The sequence below is a fragment of the Rhamphochromis longiceps genome, linkage group LG11 (genome assembly GCF_057381845.1).
Source record: "Rhamphochromis longiceps isolate RC_006_pf linkage group LG11, R_longiceps_female_GT1.1, whole genome shotgun sequence".
In the NCBI taxonomy this organism is placed as follows: domain Eukaryota; kingdom Metazoa; phylum Chordata; class Actinopteri; order Cichliformes; family Cichlidae; genus Rhamphochromis; species Rhamphochromis longiceps.
In genome coordinates this window covers 17,772,917-17,790,312 of record NC_140567.1, presented here as the reverse complement: position 1 = coordinate 17,790,312, position 17,396 = coordinate 17,772,917, and the positions used below count along the sequence as shown (strand labels likewise).

At 42.3% G+C, this 17,396-nt stretch overlaps 1 protein-coding gene across 1 annotated transcript in view; it reads left to right on the top strand.

Annotated features, from left to right (window-relative positions):
* Window positions 1-14,425, top strand: part of LOC146658833 (furin-like protease kpc-1) — a 222,907-nt gene extending 208,482 nt beyond the window's left edge. The window contains exons 17-20 of the mRNA XM_085422572.1: window positions 5,137-5,260; window positions 10,045-10,214; window positions 13,732-13,794; window positions 14,264-14,425. Of these exons, the coding sequence (XP_085278698.1) occupies window positions 5,137-5,260; window positions 10,045-10,214; window positions 13,732-13,794; window positions 14,264-14,425 (519 nt within the window). The remainder of the gene's footprint in view (window positions 1-5,136; window positions 5,261-10,044; window positions 10,215-13,731; window positions 13,795-14,263) is intronic.
* Window positions 14,426-17,396: the final 2,971 nt, after the last annotated feature.

The following is a 17,396-nucleotide window of genomic DNA, read 5'->3' as shown; positions in this document are numbered from 1 at the left end:
CAATATTTTTTCATCATTTTGATGGTCACTGTAGTGGCTATATTTATTTCTTAAAGTTCTCTCTTTCTCTTATATTCAATATAACCACACTACAGACCGACATGCGCCTGTTTTCATGCGTTGTCGTTAGCAACAACGACGATAAAACCATGGCGTGTCCGCTTGTTTATTTTCCACATACGCCTTTCACAATAAAGCTCAAGATCCTGTTGAGACTTTTCAAAATAAACGGAATCACGTGAAACAGTATGAAGAGTGTTTACGGATGAGAAGCAAAAAAGAGCCGTTATGTGCTAAAAAATAAACCTTAGATGCAAACGTTGGAACGGGCTTTCCCCCGCAGCACACCGTGTAATAAATACAACGAAAACTGCGGCCGTTACAACTTATGTAGAAAAATATATAGTTTCATGGATTGGGTCAAACACTCGACTCCGGGTACATGACGCCCAGCTGGAAACACTTCACGCAAGTCGAGCTGCCCGAGATTCACAGAATTTACAGAAAATGTTCAATTTTTGTGATTTATATCGTTATAAATAAGACGATTAGATGTCTTATATCCTGATCTCAACTCATTATGTGAATAAAATGCTAGCCTGCCCACAGAATCAGCTTCTTCCACCACCATGGTCAAGACCTGGTCAAGACAAGATTGTACACCTGCAGAAGGCTGGAATGTGAAGTCCATCAGCAAGAAGTTTGGTGAGAAGGTAGCAACTGTTTTAGTTGCCACCTTCTGCTAAAGAAGAACCACATTAAGGTCATGGAGTGGTCTAGCCAGTCTCCAGACCTCAGTCCTATAGAAAATCTGTGGAGGGAGCTGAAGCTTGTGAAGCAGCAGCCAAGAAACCTAAAATATTTAGAGTTTCTGTAAAGAGGAGTGAAAAAATCCCTCCTGAGATGTGCAAACCTGGTGACTAACCACAAGAAACGTGTTACTAGTGTACTTGCCAACAAGGGTTTCTCCACCAAATACCAAGTCAAGTTTTTTGTGGGGGATCAACTACTTTTTTCATAATAATACTAATAAATAAAATAATACTATTTTCACTCAGTGACATGCAAATCAATTTATAACTTCAGATTTTTGGTTGATATCCTGTCTCTCTCTCCACTAAAATAAAACTAGCACAAAATTACAGACTGTTCATTTCTTTGGTAGTGAGCAAACTTACAAAATTAGCAGGCGATTAAATCGTTATTACAAGTATTTCCCCCACTGCATGAGAGAAAAAAGAGTGAAGGCATAATTGGTTCAGATTAAAGTGAATCTATATTTAAAAAATGTGGAAACATATCTCAGGAAAGTATTTTATATCATCACAAACTGACCATTTCTTGGCAGAATTAACAAAGCCATTTATTTAGAATTAACACCCATAGTAACAGTGACTAAACAAACATCTGCCACCTGCAAAACAATCAGTACGTATTTGTAAAAAGGTGTCAACTTTTAAGAAGGAGAGGATGGTGTAGAAATGGTTGGAGAAATGACACAGCAGTGATGCCTAATGTAGCTGCTAGCGAGCTTTGCTTTGATTCAGAAATTTAACACGGTGCAAAGTCACGTCCTTTCTCAGAGGAGCTGTACTTTTAAGAATTATGGACTTGTGGTGAAAGTATCTTCCAGGTGTATGATTGTATAAATGTGGAGCGGGGTGTCCTGGAAAGGAGTTGATACTTCCTCTGGGAAGAAGCACTGAAAACATCATAAAGTACAGTTTTCTTGTCTTTTCTTTGCATGTCTCCATTTAATTGTCTTTCTCAGTGATGCTCTCCGCTAAATGCATAATTTGTGCTCTGTTTTTGTTCTTTTCATCTCATTTTGTCTATCATCCTCCCACTCTCACCATCTCTCACTGTTCCTATGTTGTTTTTTTTCACAATTCCACTACCTGTGTATCAGCATCTCTTTCTGAACTCCTTCCTCATCATTCCCAGTCACCGGGTCTCGCTCCCATCACCCTGACACTCACCCGTTTCGATATCCTGCCATCTCTGGCCCATCACTAATCCCCCTCTCCAACTTCTTTTTGTCTCTGTAGTTTCACTCTCTCTCTCTCTCTGGCTTTTGAAATCCTTCCACTTTCCCCTCTGTTCCTCTACTTCTGCTAATCCTTTCATGTTCTTTGTCTCCCTTTTGTCTAAAAGTCAGTTTAACATCTTTCTATCCTCTATGCCCCGATTTTGTCTCCACATGTAGTTCTCACATTTTTTATAACATTGTAGTTAAATATCATTTTCATCACGCCTTCAGTGTAATAGCTGGATGACTGCTTCTTAATTTTTGCCTTATCTTCAGTTATAATGAAGATAAGGTGCACTTATAGTTGACACCAAATATGTGCTTTACAAAATGATTACAAAGTTATGGAACTCACAAGCATATTTTATGAATTCAGGAACATAACTTTATGTGTAAAACGAACTTCAGCTCAATTAGAAACAATCTGGAATTTGAAATATTTGACTCGTGAGGTTTCCCGGTGACAGCAGGGTTGCAGCTCTTCAGAGAGCCATGTCAACCTAGTAGAAAGTCCTGCTGGGAGGCGGGGAGGCGTGCAAGGCATATCGATCCACCTGTAGCATCCAGCTGTTTGTTTACCAACAACAAATCAATGCAGCACTCAGCTGGGGGCTGCCATGCCTGGCCTCCGATCTGCTCTGAGCACTCTCTCACACACACACACACACACACACACACACACACACACACACACACACACACTGCGTAGAATATACACACACACAGGCAGAGAGGCACACTGGACAGCTGATGTAGCAGATTTATGGTATAAAGCCATCTTTGAACAATGCTTGACTAAAAGGGGATTTTGTGGGTTTTCATAACAGTCAGGTAATTTAGATATGTTTCTTTTAATTATCTGTGGGCTGAGCTACAGAAAAGATTTCGTTTTTCCATTTTTTATCCAAATACTGTCCTGATTTATGAATAAAATAATGATTTGATGTAATTGAAAGTGGAAGTCAGAGAACTGACATGACAGAGTGAAAAAGATATTTTTCACCACCCTTTGTAGCCATAACTTGAAGTCATAGTTTTCCGTATGACTTTATCAGTCTCTCACATTGTTGTTGAAGACTTCACTCTTCTTTGCAGCATTGCTTCAGTTCATTGAATTTTGCAGGCATTCGTTTATGCACAGATCTGTTAAGGTCCTGCCAGGCATTTTAGTCGGGTTAAGGCTGGACTTTGACTGCGCCATTGCAACTCTGTTGCTGTTGTAGATTTGCCGGTGCACTTGTGATCCTTGTCCGGTTACTTGACCACATATGGGACAAGCTTTAGCTGTCAGACAGATGGCCTCATGATTAAATCTAGATCTAGGTCTGTATGGCAGTAGTCGACAGTTGGTTGACCAAATGACTGCAAGGTATCCAGGTCCTGTGACTGAAAACGAGACCCAATCATCACACCTCCACCACCATGCTTGACAGTTGGACAAAACATCACATCAAACATCTCCATTTTGGTCTCGTCTGTCCAAAGGACATAGTTCCAAAAGTCTTGCGGTTTGTTCAGATTCAATTTTAAAAACTTAAGATGCGCTGCCATGTTTTGTTTTGCTTTTTAATAGAAAGAAGAAGCTCTTTCCTGGCAACCCTTTCAAACAGGCTATATTTGTTCAGCCTTTTTCTAATTGCAAGTCATGATTAGCATTTAACATGCTAAGTGAGCTCTAGAGTATGAGATGTAGCTTTTGGATCTTTTTTCTCTGCGCATTGCACGGACTGATGCTGAGGTGAATTTCACTGACAGCTGTCTAGAATGTTTTCCACTAATGAATACTGTTTCTGTTTTTGGAATGGTGACTTCAGATTGTTAAAGAAAATGTTCTTATACCACTTGCCATATTGACAGGCAGCAACAGTTGCTTCTCTAAGATTACTGTTGAATGCTCTTGACCAGCTCTTGTAGGGATGAAGTTAATTTTTGCCTTGAAAATTACGGAATGATTCATCTTGTACCTTTGGAGATTACAGACCTCAACTTGCACTTTTGCTGCAACACGCTGCATTTGCTGCTGTGACAGTCAAAGGCTTTTCGTTGTAAATTAAAGGTCACAAGTCTTTTGTGTTGTTGTGTACAAGTTTTAAGTACTAAGTCATCAGATTGAGCTGTCACATGATCTCACCCCCACCCACCTCTAGCCAAAAACATCCCTCAAAACAGCTGAACAGTTGGCATGTCGATACTCTTTGTGGTTGTTTAGAGTAAATGAATAACTTCTGTCCTTCACTTAAACTCTTAAACTCAATTAAAAAATAATAAATAAATAAACTAAAAACTGTGGATGTGAAATTCTGGGCTGAGACTGATGCTTACAGTAACAGTATTCCTTATTCCTTCTTTCCAGAAGATATCTTCATTATAAAAAACACATTACTGAATATCCATCCACATTATACACTCAAGGTTGCCATCGAGTTTATTTTTGTATTGTTGTATGAAGACTTTATGATTTTGTAATCTACACTTTGGTTTTAACACATAAGCTCTTCCTGCCTTAAAAATGTGGGTTGATTAAACAAAGTAAGAAGCGTTAGTTCACAGTTTTTATGCTTTAATAAATGTAAAAGTAACGGACAGAGACTCTGGGGAGTTTTATCTCTGTAACAATGCATGCTGGGAAGTCTGCTACTATGTTTATTCTCTTTCTTAACCTCTTGAGACCAGAGCTTCTGTTGGGACGCATGTGCAAAATCCGATGTAAGCATCTGGGATTAATTCAGCTGATATGAACTAAAGTTAGATATTTAAATTATGCCAGAATGGATCGGTGTATTCCACTAAATTCCTGCATGATAATTTACGATCAAAATCCATTTCATGTTTATGTATACCATTACTTCATCACCTTTTTATAAGAGAAGTCTGGCGCTTTCCTAAAAAAAACTTTTTCCATCATGAAAAGGTTCATCCAATAGTTTACTGTAAGATAAATTCTCAGTTTAACGATTACATGCTTTATTCACATACTGCCAGATCTTCTCATTCTTTGCCTTTGGTTTTAGTATTGCTGTGTTTGGACATTTTCACATAAAATATTGATTGACTTGTTGATCGGTTTTTTGGTGAAATGGTGTCTTTGTCATGGTGATTGTTTCCAGGTGACTGACCGCAAGGGCACAGTGAGGAGCTGCGCGAGGCCAAGTGAAGAGGAGGCAGCCGGAGCTCTACACAGCGTTACACTCATCCTCTATGGCACCTACCACCCACACAGGACCACGCACGGTATGTGAAAACGGCAACCGGTACACTCTGAGGTGGGCACGGAGGCTGAGTTACTGTAGAGGTGTGACATGTGTGCTGGACGTACTGCAAACGATGCACAGAGTTAATATAAAAAACAGGACAAGGAAAAAATAATACACGAGCTAATTAAACAATAGAAATCTGAAAATAGATATAACATGTGCTATCCTTATTATTCCAAGTTTCCTACAACCATCCACTCCCACCACCACCTGCCATCCCTGCTCGTGTGGCTGAGGCACCGCAGTCAGAGGAAGTCAGTGGACTGACCACAGGGACTATGATGTGTAATTACAGCGTGACCCCTGGCTGCCCCTTCTCAATCCCACCCGTTCCTCCACAGTGTGTGTCAGCTTCCCTGTTACACACACACACACACACACACACACACACACACACGCACACACACACACACACACACACACACACACACACACACACACACATCTTGTTAGCCACACACAGCATAAAGCCACAGCGCCTTCCTCTGTGTCCCTGTCGGGGGTTTCAGGTTTGTTAGACTCACCGAGGCCAGACTTTCTTGTTGATCTCTGTCAACAGGGGTTCACACTGGTCATGGAGGTCCTGGAATATCACTTTTTACTGATAGTCAGGCAAAGTCAGGGACCTTAACCAAAGTGCTGTCAAAGTTTAGATTTATTTTAGATTTATTTTTTTCCTCGCATTACATCCCTGTTTCAGCCCAAATTAGGAAGAAGGTGTGTTTTTAGGACATAAAAGTACTCAAGCTCAGTTATGGAAAAGTCATGGAATTTCACCCGAGGGCCGCAGTGGGTATCTCCTCTCTTTTTCTGTGTGTGTGTGTCTTGCTCCGTTGCTCACTCGTCTCTTTCTGTCAAGATGCTGATCTCTCTGTTGAGAAATCAATGGCTCCCCCCCTCTTCCCTCCTCCCTCTCTCTTCATCCATCCATGTATCCCTCCCCATGCTCCTGGATCTAACCCAAGTTCAAGCTGTTAGTCAATCTGCTGTCCACACACACACTCACTTCATTCACAGGTTCTTACAGTGTTGCTATTCCTCAGTCGTATCCCCAGTGACATCATTCTGTAGTGGGCCAGTTAGCCACACTGTGCCCTGAGCATCACCCTCAGTCATGACTTTGGATGATTCTAATTTCCAGACTAGCTTGTATTACGCTGTGTGCAGAATAGATTAGAGTGCGTTTTCATATTTTTTATAAATAGCTTTCCAAATCTGTCTGCTAAATATGAAGTTTGTCATAGAAACAGTAAACTTAAACTTAGTAAGATATGAATTTGTATGTTTCAGACTTGATTGTACTTAATATGTGTACTTTTTAAAGTAATTAATGAGTTCCCTGTAGAAAGTGATATGTTACACTATTACATCATCACAATACTGACTGCAAAGTTGATGAAAACTAGCTGCACAAGAAAATTATCATTGAAACAGCACTTCAACTGTAGATTTGTCCCAAAAATGTCTCTCCTCTGCGTGATCCTATAAGCCTGTTGATCTCTGCTTTTTGTTACCTTTTAAAAATTAATCTTTGGCAGATGGCATCAGCATCACCCTGGGTCATGTGGTCTTTAGCTGCTATGTTTGTGTTAGTGTATAACAGACTTCTGCAGATTTTGAATGCCTTGAAAGTCAGCGTCACTACTACCTAGGTTTGTTACTTTTTACAGGGAGGGATTTGCTCTTGTTCTGACACAGAAGAATTATTTAGGTTGCATGCTGATGATGGGTGAAACCATGGCTCACATTTGGCATTCTCACTCATCCTGAACATGTATGGATGGAGTTTGAAGACACAAAATTTGTCTGATTTCTTGGAAAGATAAAATAACAAATCTTTATGCCACTCACAGAAAAAGAATATCAGAAGCAAGGCCCAATAGCAAACAGGACCATTGTGGAAAGGTTATTTCACTCTTAGTTAATGATGATGATAATTATAGCAACTTACTGATGATTTTGAGATCCCTGGTGTCATAAAGAATGTGCAAGAAGTGATTAAGATGAACAGATTTGGGTCACAAATGATTTCTGTTACTTACTTACAGCGCGTACCCTTAAATATACCGAGCTACATTTGCTAGACAGAAGCTGTGCTATTTATAGTGGTGGCAGTACTGTAATGGACATGTTGGGAAGTGCTGTTGCTGTTCATCACATATTTAGTGAATAAGCATTTCACTTAAATTGTTCTCTGCCGTCGTCCTCCGTGTCTGTTTGATGCTGGTTAGCCTGCGGATGCCTCCAGATGAGCTTCACATTAATGATGTGTAGAATGAAGCCAGTCTGGTCAGTCTTTGTGATGCGGCTGTGTCTCTGCTGGCGTTTGTGAGGGGAAACCGCCTCTGTATGTGCGCCTGTGCCTCTGTGTGTGTTTGTTTGGTGGCTGTGCAGCAAGTGAAGGTAAATTGCTGTGATTATGTGGCAGTAATTGAACAGGGATGGTGTGCTTAATTGAGTTGTTGCTTCTTGATGTTTCTCTGTAGTAGCAGGAACCACCGAGCTGACAGGTGCCTCGTCTCGTCTCGCCTCGCCGGGATGAGGGCTTTTTTTTTCCTTCCATACTATAGGCTTTGTTGTGTCTTCTTTAAAAAATATGTGTGTGTGCATTTGTGTGTTTGTGTTTAAATGTTCAAGCAGGTAGAAGAAATTATGGGGTTTGTGAGATGGTTCTGTGAGCTTCTACAGGTTATTTACATAATATTTGTACAGATTTATGGCTTTAAATGTATGCCTCTGTATATGAGTCTGTGCATGCGTGTCTTTCATGTATGGGCTCTATGGAAGAGGGATGGTGTGCATGCATCCTTGTTTCTTTGCATGTGCTGATTCTGTGTGTGCATGTAGCTCTATCTGATCTGCCTCCTGGGCTCTGTGGCCCAAATCAAATGGTAGGAAACATCAATTTCACCATTCCGTTTTCCTCCTCCCCCTTCCTCTCCTCCTATCTCCTTGTATAATTTCTCCTCTCTTCTTCCCTTCCTCCCCCCTCTTCAGCCTCTCCTTCTCTCCTCCCCTTTTCGATGTCTTTCTCTCTGCGGAAGTGTGATTACGTTGCTCCTCTGAGCACCAGTGATCTGAGGGTTCAGCATGTTTATATGTGTGCGCGTGTGCGTGTGTGCACGCGTGCTTGGTGACTGCTTGGTGATCTGAGCAGCCCGGCGCTGGGTATTGTGCAGCGCAATTCACGGACGATGTCTCCAGATGAATGCCTCCATTCACAATTACAGCCTCTCCATTAGCTGCAGCCCTCACCGCCTTGTTGTTGTCTTTTCTTCCTTCGCTGCAAAAGGGAAAAAAAAAAAGAAAAAGCAATTAAAGCAGGACAAAAACAAGCTAGAAGAACACAAGTGATGTACCTGGAAGAGAAAAAAAACAGCAAAGGCAGGGGGAGTTGGGAGTGTTTGAGAGGTGGGGGGCTGATTCTTCAGTCGGGATTCACACTACACACTATCTCTGTTTTATTCTCAAGGAAAGCTTGTGGATTTATTTGAACATTTGTGCATGAACTCAGTCCCCTCAACTACAAATACTCTGTCAGATATATATTTTTCATTTTGCTGTTTGTGCTGTAAGCGACTCTGTCCTGCAGTTTCATCCTTACAGGGATCTTTTAATACACAGAAAGCTGAGAAGCATCCTCTAAGTTGAGGACAGACTAGTGCTTTTTATGTGTGTGTGCCTCTATTACTACAATATTATACTCTGTAATATGATAGAATACATGCTTCCTGCTTTTTTTCTTTCTTTTTTTAATTCTGCAAAATGATTCTTACACATTCTTTGATATTATTAATGCAAGGAACAGATGGATATGTTGTGTCACTGCGCTTACTTATTCTAACTAAAGAGGATGATGTCAGTGAGATAAATGGAAAGGCTGGATTGCATCTTCATGCAGGGAATCCCTTTTGAAGGGTAGACAGTTTGAGTCTGCCGCTGAAATGGCAGAGTCTGCCGCTAACAATGAAAACTCCTGCATGACTCTCTTGGCTCACAGTGAGCCCTTGGTGGGCTGAAGGCAGTGAGTCTGTGTTGCAGTATCTCACCGAAAACAAAAAAGTACTGTAAATTTTCTTGTTGAGTAACAGAAGTATAAATTCAAAAATCTGGTTTTAAATCAGCTGCTGCTGATTTTAATATCAATCTAAATAAGGGCTCTTTGGAAGAACAAGAACTCCTCCTGCAAGTAAAACCCTGCATATAAAAATATTGCACAACAATGGATGAAAATAACAGTTTGTAAACTGTAACAAAACAGGATTGACTCGATAAAATCTTCTAATGTATGTGCAAAATGAAATTGCAAGGCAAATATCACCCAATATCATTTATTTTAGCAAAACTGCCTGAATAACATTTTTCTGCTACTAACCTCAGAAATGGTAAATGGACTGGTTCTTATATAGCGCTTTTCTACTCTATCTGAGCACTCGAAGCGCTTTATACAACTTTTTCATTCACCCAATCACAATTTTCTAGGTTTTCAGTGCTACCTAACTAGCATTCATACACATTCACACTCCGATGAATGCATCCTTGGGCAAGATATTTGGCATGCAGACTGGAGCACTTAGTAGGTGACCCGCTCTACTACCTGAGCTAGAGCCACTCCAGCACACTTTATGTATTTACAGACCACAGAACCGTTCCTGTCTTATTTTAAAAATGAAATAGAAACATATTTGGCATGTACTGTAGATAGAAACATAGGTAGTGAGGCATACAGCAATCTAATTGTGCTTCTATTTTTAACTTCAGAGGGACCCCTGCAGAGTGTTGTGTCCATGGGGTTGAATCACCCTATCCCTCATGGGTGGTTGTTCCAGAGGGACCAGTCCCCTCCTATGGACCTGCTGCAGTGGATCTACCAAATGGAGAGGGAGAAGAAGGTGCGAGCTGCTGATATCGCCATGTCACTAAGAGGAAAGGTACAGTATGGCGCACAGAGCTGGAACACAGACTCTCCACACATCACAGGCACCATGATTTACTGTTCCAATAAATCACTTGCGTCGCCTAATTTCCTATGGATTTCAATTTCCCCCTGGACATATCTGCATTGATCAACTTCAGGTATAAGGATGTGCCAGGCGTCGCTCACTGTGACACTGAAGAATGGCTCACAGATCTCTGTCAAGGGTGTTTCTGTGTGTGTGTGTGTGTGTGTGTGTGTGTGTGTGTGTGTGTGTGTGTGTGTGTGTGTGCGCGCGCGTGCGTGCATGCGTGTGTGTGTGGATAGGGGGTAGAGCCGTGGGATTTGTGCACATGCAGCATTTCTATTGAGCGCCGTCGTCGTCACTGTCGAGGCTTTAGGATACAAATCCTTGAGTGTGAGTAATAATATCTGAAAATGTCAGAATCATACAGGCAGAGATAAGGATCAGACAGTTGAATCGGGACTCCAGATATTGTTATTCCCATCATATCTGCTCGTAGTCTAGGCCTGATTATGAGGAACAATTAAATATCATTCTGGCTTCTCCAACAGTTGTTACTGCAGAAAAAACACCAGGGTATAACGCTCCTTAGAAAATTAGACGACATTTTGCGGTCTACTTAATCATTGCTCCAGCCCCAGCGTTTGAGCTGAAACAAATTCACAAGCCCCTGTCACTGTCCTTTATGCTGCATTATCAGGCCAATTACAGCCTTGACAGAAGTGTGCCGCCGGACGACAGGTAGCTGTTTGCATGCACACATTGCTGCCCGACGTGTCCTTGCAGGGGTACACGGTCCCCGGGCCTGTAGATGAGTTTTGAGCCGGTGTTAGGAGGCAACGGCAAGGCCTGACAACGTCTTTACCCCGAGTTCCTCCCCTAGAGGCAGATCTGAATGGATTGCAGAGGCAAGGAGGAGAAATAAATTGGAGAAAAGGATAAATCGATGCTTGGCGGAGAGGCAAACAGACCTTCCAACCCCCGGCCCAGAGACACACACACACACATGCACGCACACACACACGCACACTCGTACCACAGCGTGGCTTTTTTTCCTTGGGCTGTATTGGATTGGTATGCAGAGCTGAGGAGAGAGACGCTCAGAAAAAGACTTGGCCTACAAATGATGTCCTTTGTTTGATCCATTAGGTTGGGGGGGGGGATTGGTTGGTTGGGGGTGGATGGGGAGGGTCGTCCCACGGAGACGGTGGAAGGGCTGGGAAACAAACGTCTCTGTCTGTGAGCCTCTCCCTCTCTCTACTCACCAGCATCTTCTCATCTCAGAGAAGAGAGAAAGATCAGCTCGAGGAAAAGCTGGTTGTCGTCTGTCTGCGGTGATGTGTTGGAGGGCAGAAAGGATGCAGTGTAGGTGTGTGCGCCTATTCGCTTGAATATGCTAAATTTACCAATCTGAAGCTTTTCATCTGGAGGTTGTTTTTATTCTTTTTTTTGTGGTCGTGGATTTTTCTATTTGTTCATCGTAGTTGTCGTCCTTGCTCTTGGATAACAGTAACACTGTGTTCACCACCATCATTTCTGATCTGAACTGGGAACTCTGTGACACAATTACAAAACAAACAGTCTGACAGATATCTTTGGGTTTTCATTTTAATATGTATATATATTTTTTTAAATAAAGCAATCAAGGTTGATGCCAAAAAAAATTTTGTTAATTGAACAATGAATGATGTTAATACACAGCAAACAACATAAACCCGAAGCTGCTGTTGCTGTTGAATCGTATTACCTCTGCCAACAGGTAATGTGATCGGTTGAGTTGGTCTGTTTTCACGCAAAGTTATTGCAATTTTATTTTTTTGTTTGGTGTTGTCAAGAAAATATCACAATCTGGTCTCTGTTCTAAGTTCTTACTTTGGAACGGGTTTTAGCCTTAGCTGAGGTTTGCAGCATCACACTGCGCTTGTTTGATAAGTTATCAAGGCATATAAATACTGCAAGACTGTAATATAACATGGCAGTGCAGAGAGAAACACTCTGATGTAAGAAACAGCATCATGAGTTTGGACTGGGTGCTTCATTTGTTTTCACCCATGTTAGCAGCATAGCGGTATGAGCTGAAAGGTCAGTAGGGCTGGGAGTCAGTCCACTGCTTTGATCCAGACCCCAAAAATATATGCGATCAACTACAGGACGGATTGATGATGATTATGTGCCGAAATGTTTGTATTCTGTCTGTTTTTCTATAGCATTATCATCAAGCCAATAATTTAAGGTGGCAGGTTCACAAACAATAACCTACAGTAGAAAATTAGCCATATTCCCGTTAGCCTCATTTGTGCTTAGCAAATGTTAACGAATTAGCATGCTAACAGCGACAAACTTAAAAAGCAGGTGTTCTCCTTTCTGAAACCCATGTAAGTTGCAGCAAGTTTCCATCAAGCCTTCATATTTAATATTATGAATGGATCTGCGTGTATGAGAGGCTCTTTGATGCCCACTACTTAGAGCATCAGGCCAACATAACTCTAAAAACCGATTCATAAGATGCTCTCAAATCCAAACTTCAACCTCCTTCCAGTTATTTATGCATCCATTTTGCTCCATCACCCCTACTCTGGTCTGTACTCTACGCTATTTCTGACTCTTTTTGGGAGGCATGCATTTTTCTGAGCTCTCCACCAAGCAACGGCACACAACGCCATTTATTTTAGCTTGGGAGTTCTCTTTTCACTCCGTGTCTTTTTATAGTTTTGTCGTTCATACTGTACTCCCCGCTGTGCTTCTATTTTCATGAATGCTGTGAGAAATAATTGAAAGCACCGTGTATGGTGCCGTCTGTTGCAGCGCTCCCACTTCCTCATGCCTTGTAAATACTGTATCACTAAAACCCCCGCTGTAAGCTGCCGGCTCGGGATTCCTCACAACTCGGAGACGTCAACACTCACTGAAAACTTGAGCCAAGATCAAATCGTAACCAGAGCCTGAACGTTGCTCCTGTGGACAGAGCCAGCGTTTGATTGATTTCAAATTCAGCTGTTTGTCCTTGCCTTTTTTCTTGCAAAAACAGAGTTGAATTGGATTCCTCTGAACAGCTCGTGGCCCATTTCCTCTGTGTGTTTTCTCAGCTTTTTGACTTCCATAAGGAGGGGGAAAAGGATGTCAAAGGAGTCGCGACTCCTGCTGCAAGTGGTGGTGGTGAGAAGTGCAGCAGATGGAAGCCCACAAGGAGCCTTAACAAGAATAAATAACGTACCATAGCTACTAAAAATAAAATATTGCTTATTAGAAATTAGAGTTTCTCTACTGGTTTTGCACATGAATGCAGCTTGCTAGTGTAGCCGAGTGCTGCTCAGCCTGTAAAGACATTGGTGTCACGGTGAGGAATAACTTTAAGAAGCTGAAAAATATGGTTCATTACCAGGTTGGAAGAAATCTGCATTATGGGAAATGCAGGAATCAGTGTATTTTCGCTTCCCCCACACAACAGAGCCATATTTTGTACATATTTTGTTTGTCTTTAACATGAAACATCTGTTTCATTAACCAGATGGGAAAAACTCGAGGAGACAGACCGGTTAAGTCGAGCCTGACATCTAGTCTGGCTTTCAAGGTAAGCTGCAACCCCCACCAGTCCTAAAACACAGGTTATTTTTATAGTTTGGGTTTTTTGTGCTTTTTCTGTTAGGGGGGGTGAAGACTGAGGAGTGGAATAGATGAAGGGAAAATGATTTGATTTAATGAATTCGAGGAATGTGAGTTTGCACGCTAGACACATGGCACTCTGCCCATTTGGCCACCAGAATGCTTTATTTTTTTTTTCATAATAGATATGTGGTTGGTCTTTTTGTTTTTGTTTTTGTTTGTTTTTTAACAGCTGAAACAATTATTTAATTGAATTGGCAACTATTGTGATATTCAGTTAATTAAAGAGATTTTTCCCTATTGAAATGTAACCCACTCAGGTACAGCGTTTTCGATTGTAGGAGAATTTTCATATTATAAAATTACCCAATAAGTGAACTGAAGAGCAAAATCAGACCCTAGACTGCTATCTTATGACTATTTACACTGTCCCACAGATACTTGACACACATGTTGCCCAGAAAACAAGACCTACTGTTGAGAGGGAGCCTCCTGAAACCGAGACCTTCGGGGACGACGCGGATGAGGAGCGCAGGTCCTTGCCCTCACAGAAGATCCAGGATGTCGGCACAATCAAGCGTTTTAGATCCAACAGATGACGGATCTGTGAGCAGAAAGGCGTGAGAGGGGGCGGGGCAGAGGGAAGGGAGTTAAAAACACAACCATGAACCATAGTTTCGTAAAGACTGTAGTTTTCCACAGTGCAGAAAAGCCAGTTAATCATGAATCAAGTCAGCGTACTGTATTTTGACTTTGTGGCCTCGGTATCAGCAAAGATGACTTATTGTAGGTCGGCTTTGAAACCCACTTTCTCGCCTACACAAACCCCAAAACCCTGTTTCTGAAAAACAAATAGCTCCAGCAGCGCTCGTCTCCGCCCCCCAACCCCCGATCCCACTCCTGTTTTGCCTTCGGAAGTAGCAAAGGTTAGTGGAAGATATGTTTGTCTTTTTCCACTTCAATGAAGGGTGAATTCAGCTCCGTGCAATAAGAAATGGATTACCCCGTTCATTAAAGGGGGCTGCGTCACTCCTCATTGAGTTGGACAAATAACAAATTAATTCCTAGCCGCCTAATTTCTCTCTGTTCTCCACTGAATTCCCAATAACGTCGAATTACTGATCACAGCCATGTGAGCTCTCTCAACTTTCTATCAGTTCATTAAAATTTTTGCCACAGTGGAGATACTGCTGAGGAGGATCTCTTCCTTTTTTCTTTTTTCTTTTTTTCCCATGCATGCTTCCTTTAACACCACAAGCTGTATACAAACAGAAAGCAAGTGAAGTGTTAATATTAGGAGATTAAAAAGACCAGAAAGCGTTACAGAGAAAGTTACTTTCACCCCGGGCGGTAAACTTTTTTTTTCTTTGCCAGTCTAGTGCAGGTCTGTTGGTGGAGGTGTTTTGTAAAGTAGCAGTAGTGTATTGACAGGGCAGTATTGATGTTTCAATTAGAGCAGCGTTACATAGTGCTCCAGCATGGTAACACGGTGCGTCTTCTGCCATCTGCTCTGCCTCCACGTCTGACGAACGAGGCACGTGGGGCTAATCGAGCCGCACATGAGCGATGGGGCTGCGAGATCTTCCGCGCACACACTCGCGCGCGCGCGCACACACACACTTATCCTGTACACACGTCCTTATGCAGAAAAATAAGGGGGGAAGGACGATGGAGAGCTCCTGAGCCCTGCTGTTTAAACAGCCTTCAGAAAGCCTGTGATTCCTCGCTTCACATGTGCCACAGGAGAAGCCAGCAGGTTATTTCCCCGACAAGAAAACGGGCAAAAGCGCCAGATGCACAAGTTAAAAATCTTCAAAAAAAAAAAAGAAGCTCATCTGATAGAAAGAACAAAAAATAAATAAATAAAAGAGAGAGAGAGAGATCAGCTTCTGCCAGGTTTTCTCGTGCTGGGACAGCCTGAAATAACAGTGTGTATTATGCCTGGCATTATTGCCTGCCAAACCACACGAATCAAAGACCTCATTGTGTGGATTACCTCGTTAATCTGTTGATGCCATTGACTAGTATTGCAGGTGCTAATGTGCCAGGTTTTTTTTCCTCCTCTTTCCTCCTCTCTTCTCTTATTGGGGAGGTGTAGCGTTAGGTTTGTAATCTGTTTTAAATGCTTTCTGGGGAATGAGACGCACTGAAAGCCAGCCAAGAGAGCTCTGCTATCATGGGGCGCTTTCTCTTAATACAGCACACAGAGGGGGACAGACTGACTGAGGCTGCGGCGCCTGTGCCAACGGGGACGAGCTAGCGAGCTACACGCCCCACGCCACTTGTTGAAATATATGACTGCATGAATAATGAAAGAGGAAGAGGGAAGTGGTATTGCTAGAGCAGTCCCACAATGACATCCATCACAGGAATGCCTCATTGCTCCTCTTCTTCTGTTTCCTCCTGCAAAAAGAAAAAAAAAAGGAGCTCCAACTTGTGTCTCTTTGGAGAAGCTAACGGGAGCTGAGCTCAGTTGCCTGCCCGAGCTGATAGACCTTAGAGGTGAAACCAGAAAGAGAGGAAGATAAAGAGGCAGAGAGAGAGAAAGACAGAGGGGAAGGGGACAGAAAGAGAGGTAATCCTTGCTTTTTTTTTTCAGCTCCCCGGGGTGGTCTCTTCATCCAAGGCCTCAAAGAGGGACAGAATACACGTCCCTGCTACAATGAAGGGGACCCACAGGGGATGTTGCTATCAGTGTGTGTGTGTGTGGTGGGGGTGCAGCTTTAAGCAGGCCTTTGAGTGGCCTAATTGCATTGGAATACAGCAGTCTGAGAGCTGGCTCAGATCACGGCGGGCTGCTGGAGGGGTGAGCGCCCGCACCTCGACAGCCACACTCAGCAAAAGAGCCCCGGCACAAAGCACACAATTAATGCTGTCCCTCTCGTTAACTCTCTCCCCACTTTTTGTCCTCTCCTACTTTTCTCTCATTCTCCTCCTCCTCACCCCCATACCTTCGTCTCTCGCTCTCCTCTCCCTCTCTCGCTCCTGCCTACCGCCTCAGTATGTCGTCACTCACCCACTGTATTAATCCTCCCATACAGCCTGTCAGTCTCCCTCGTCTTTGATGCACACAACAATTACAGTAAGGATGAAAGGCGTGGGTCGGCTCTCGTTATGCAAGATTCGAAACGGGCCTTGGCGAGAATTATTGACATCCGAACAGCTAATCTGAAATAAAACTCTGTTATTACTTCGAAGGAAGTGATCTGTGCTCGCTGCATATATTTCTGGCTGTATATACTCAGGATTAGGGGATCTTATTTTATTGCATAAATTAAAAATAAGGCATGTACTTTATTTGTATTTAAATGAGCCCACACTGATTGTATTCTTCTGATCTGAAGGTTTTGTATCAGTTCTGCTATCAGCTAAAGTCAAGGCAGCTGATAAATGCAAAGTAAACAGATTTCCATTTCATCACGATTGTTCCCCAAAGATGACACCACGGTAGAGCAATAATGCTCCAGCGGGGACTGTTTGTATCTTTGCTGCATTAAACACAAAGCTGTTACAATCTAAATGTGCTTCATTGGATTTTATCTTTTACAAAGAAAGCCTGGATATCATACA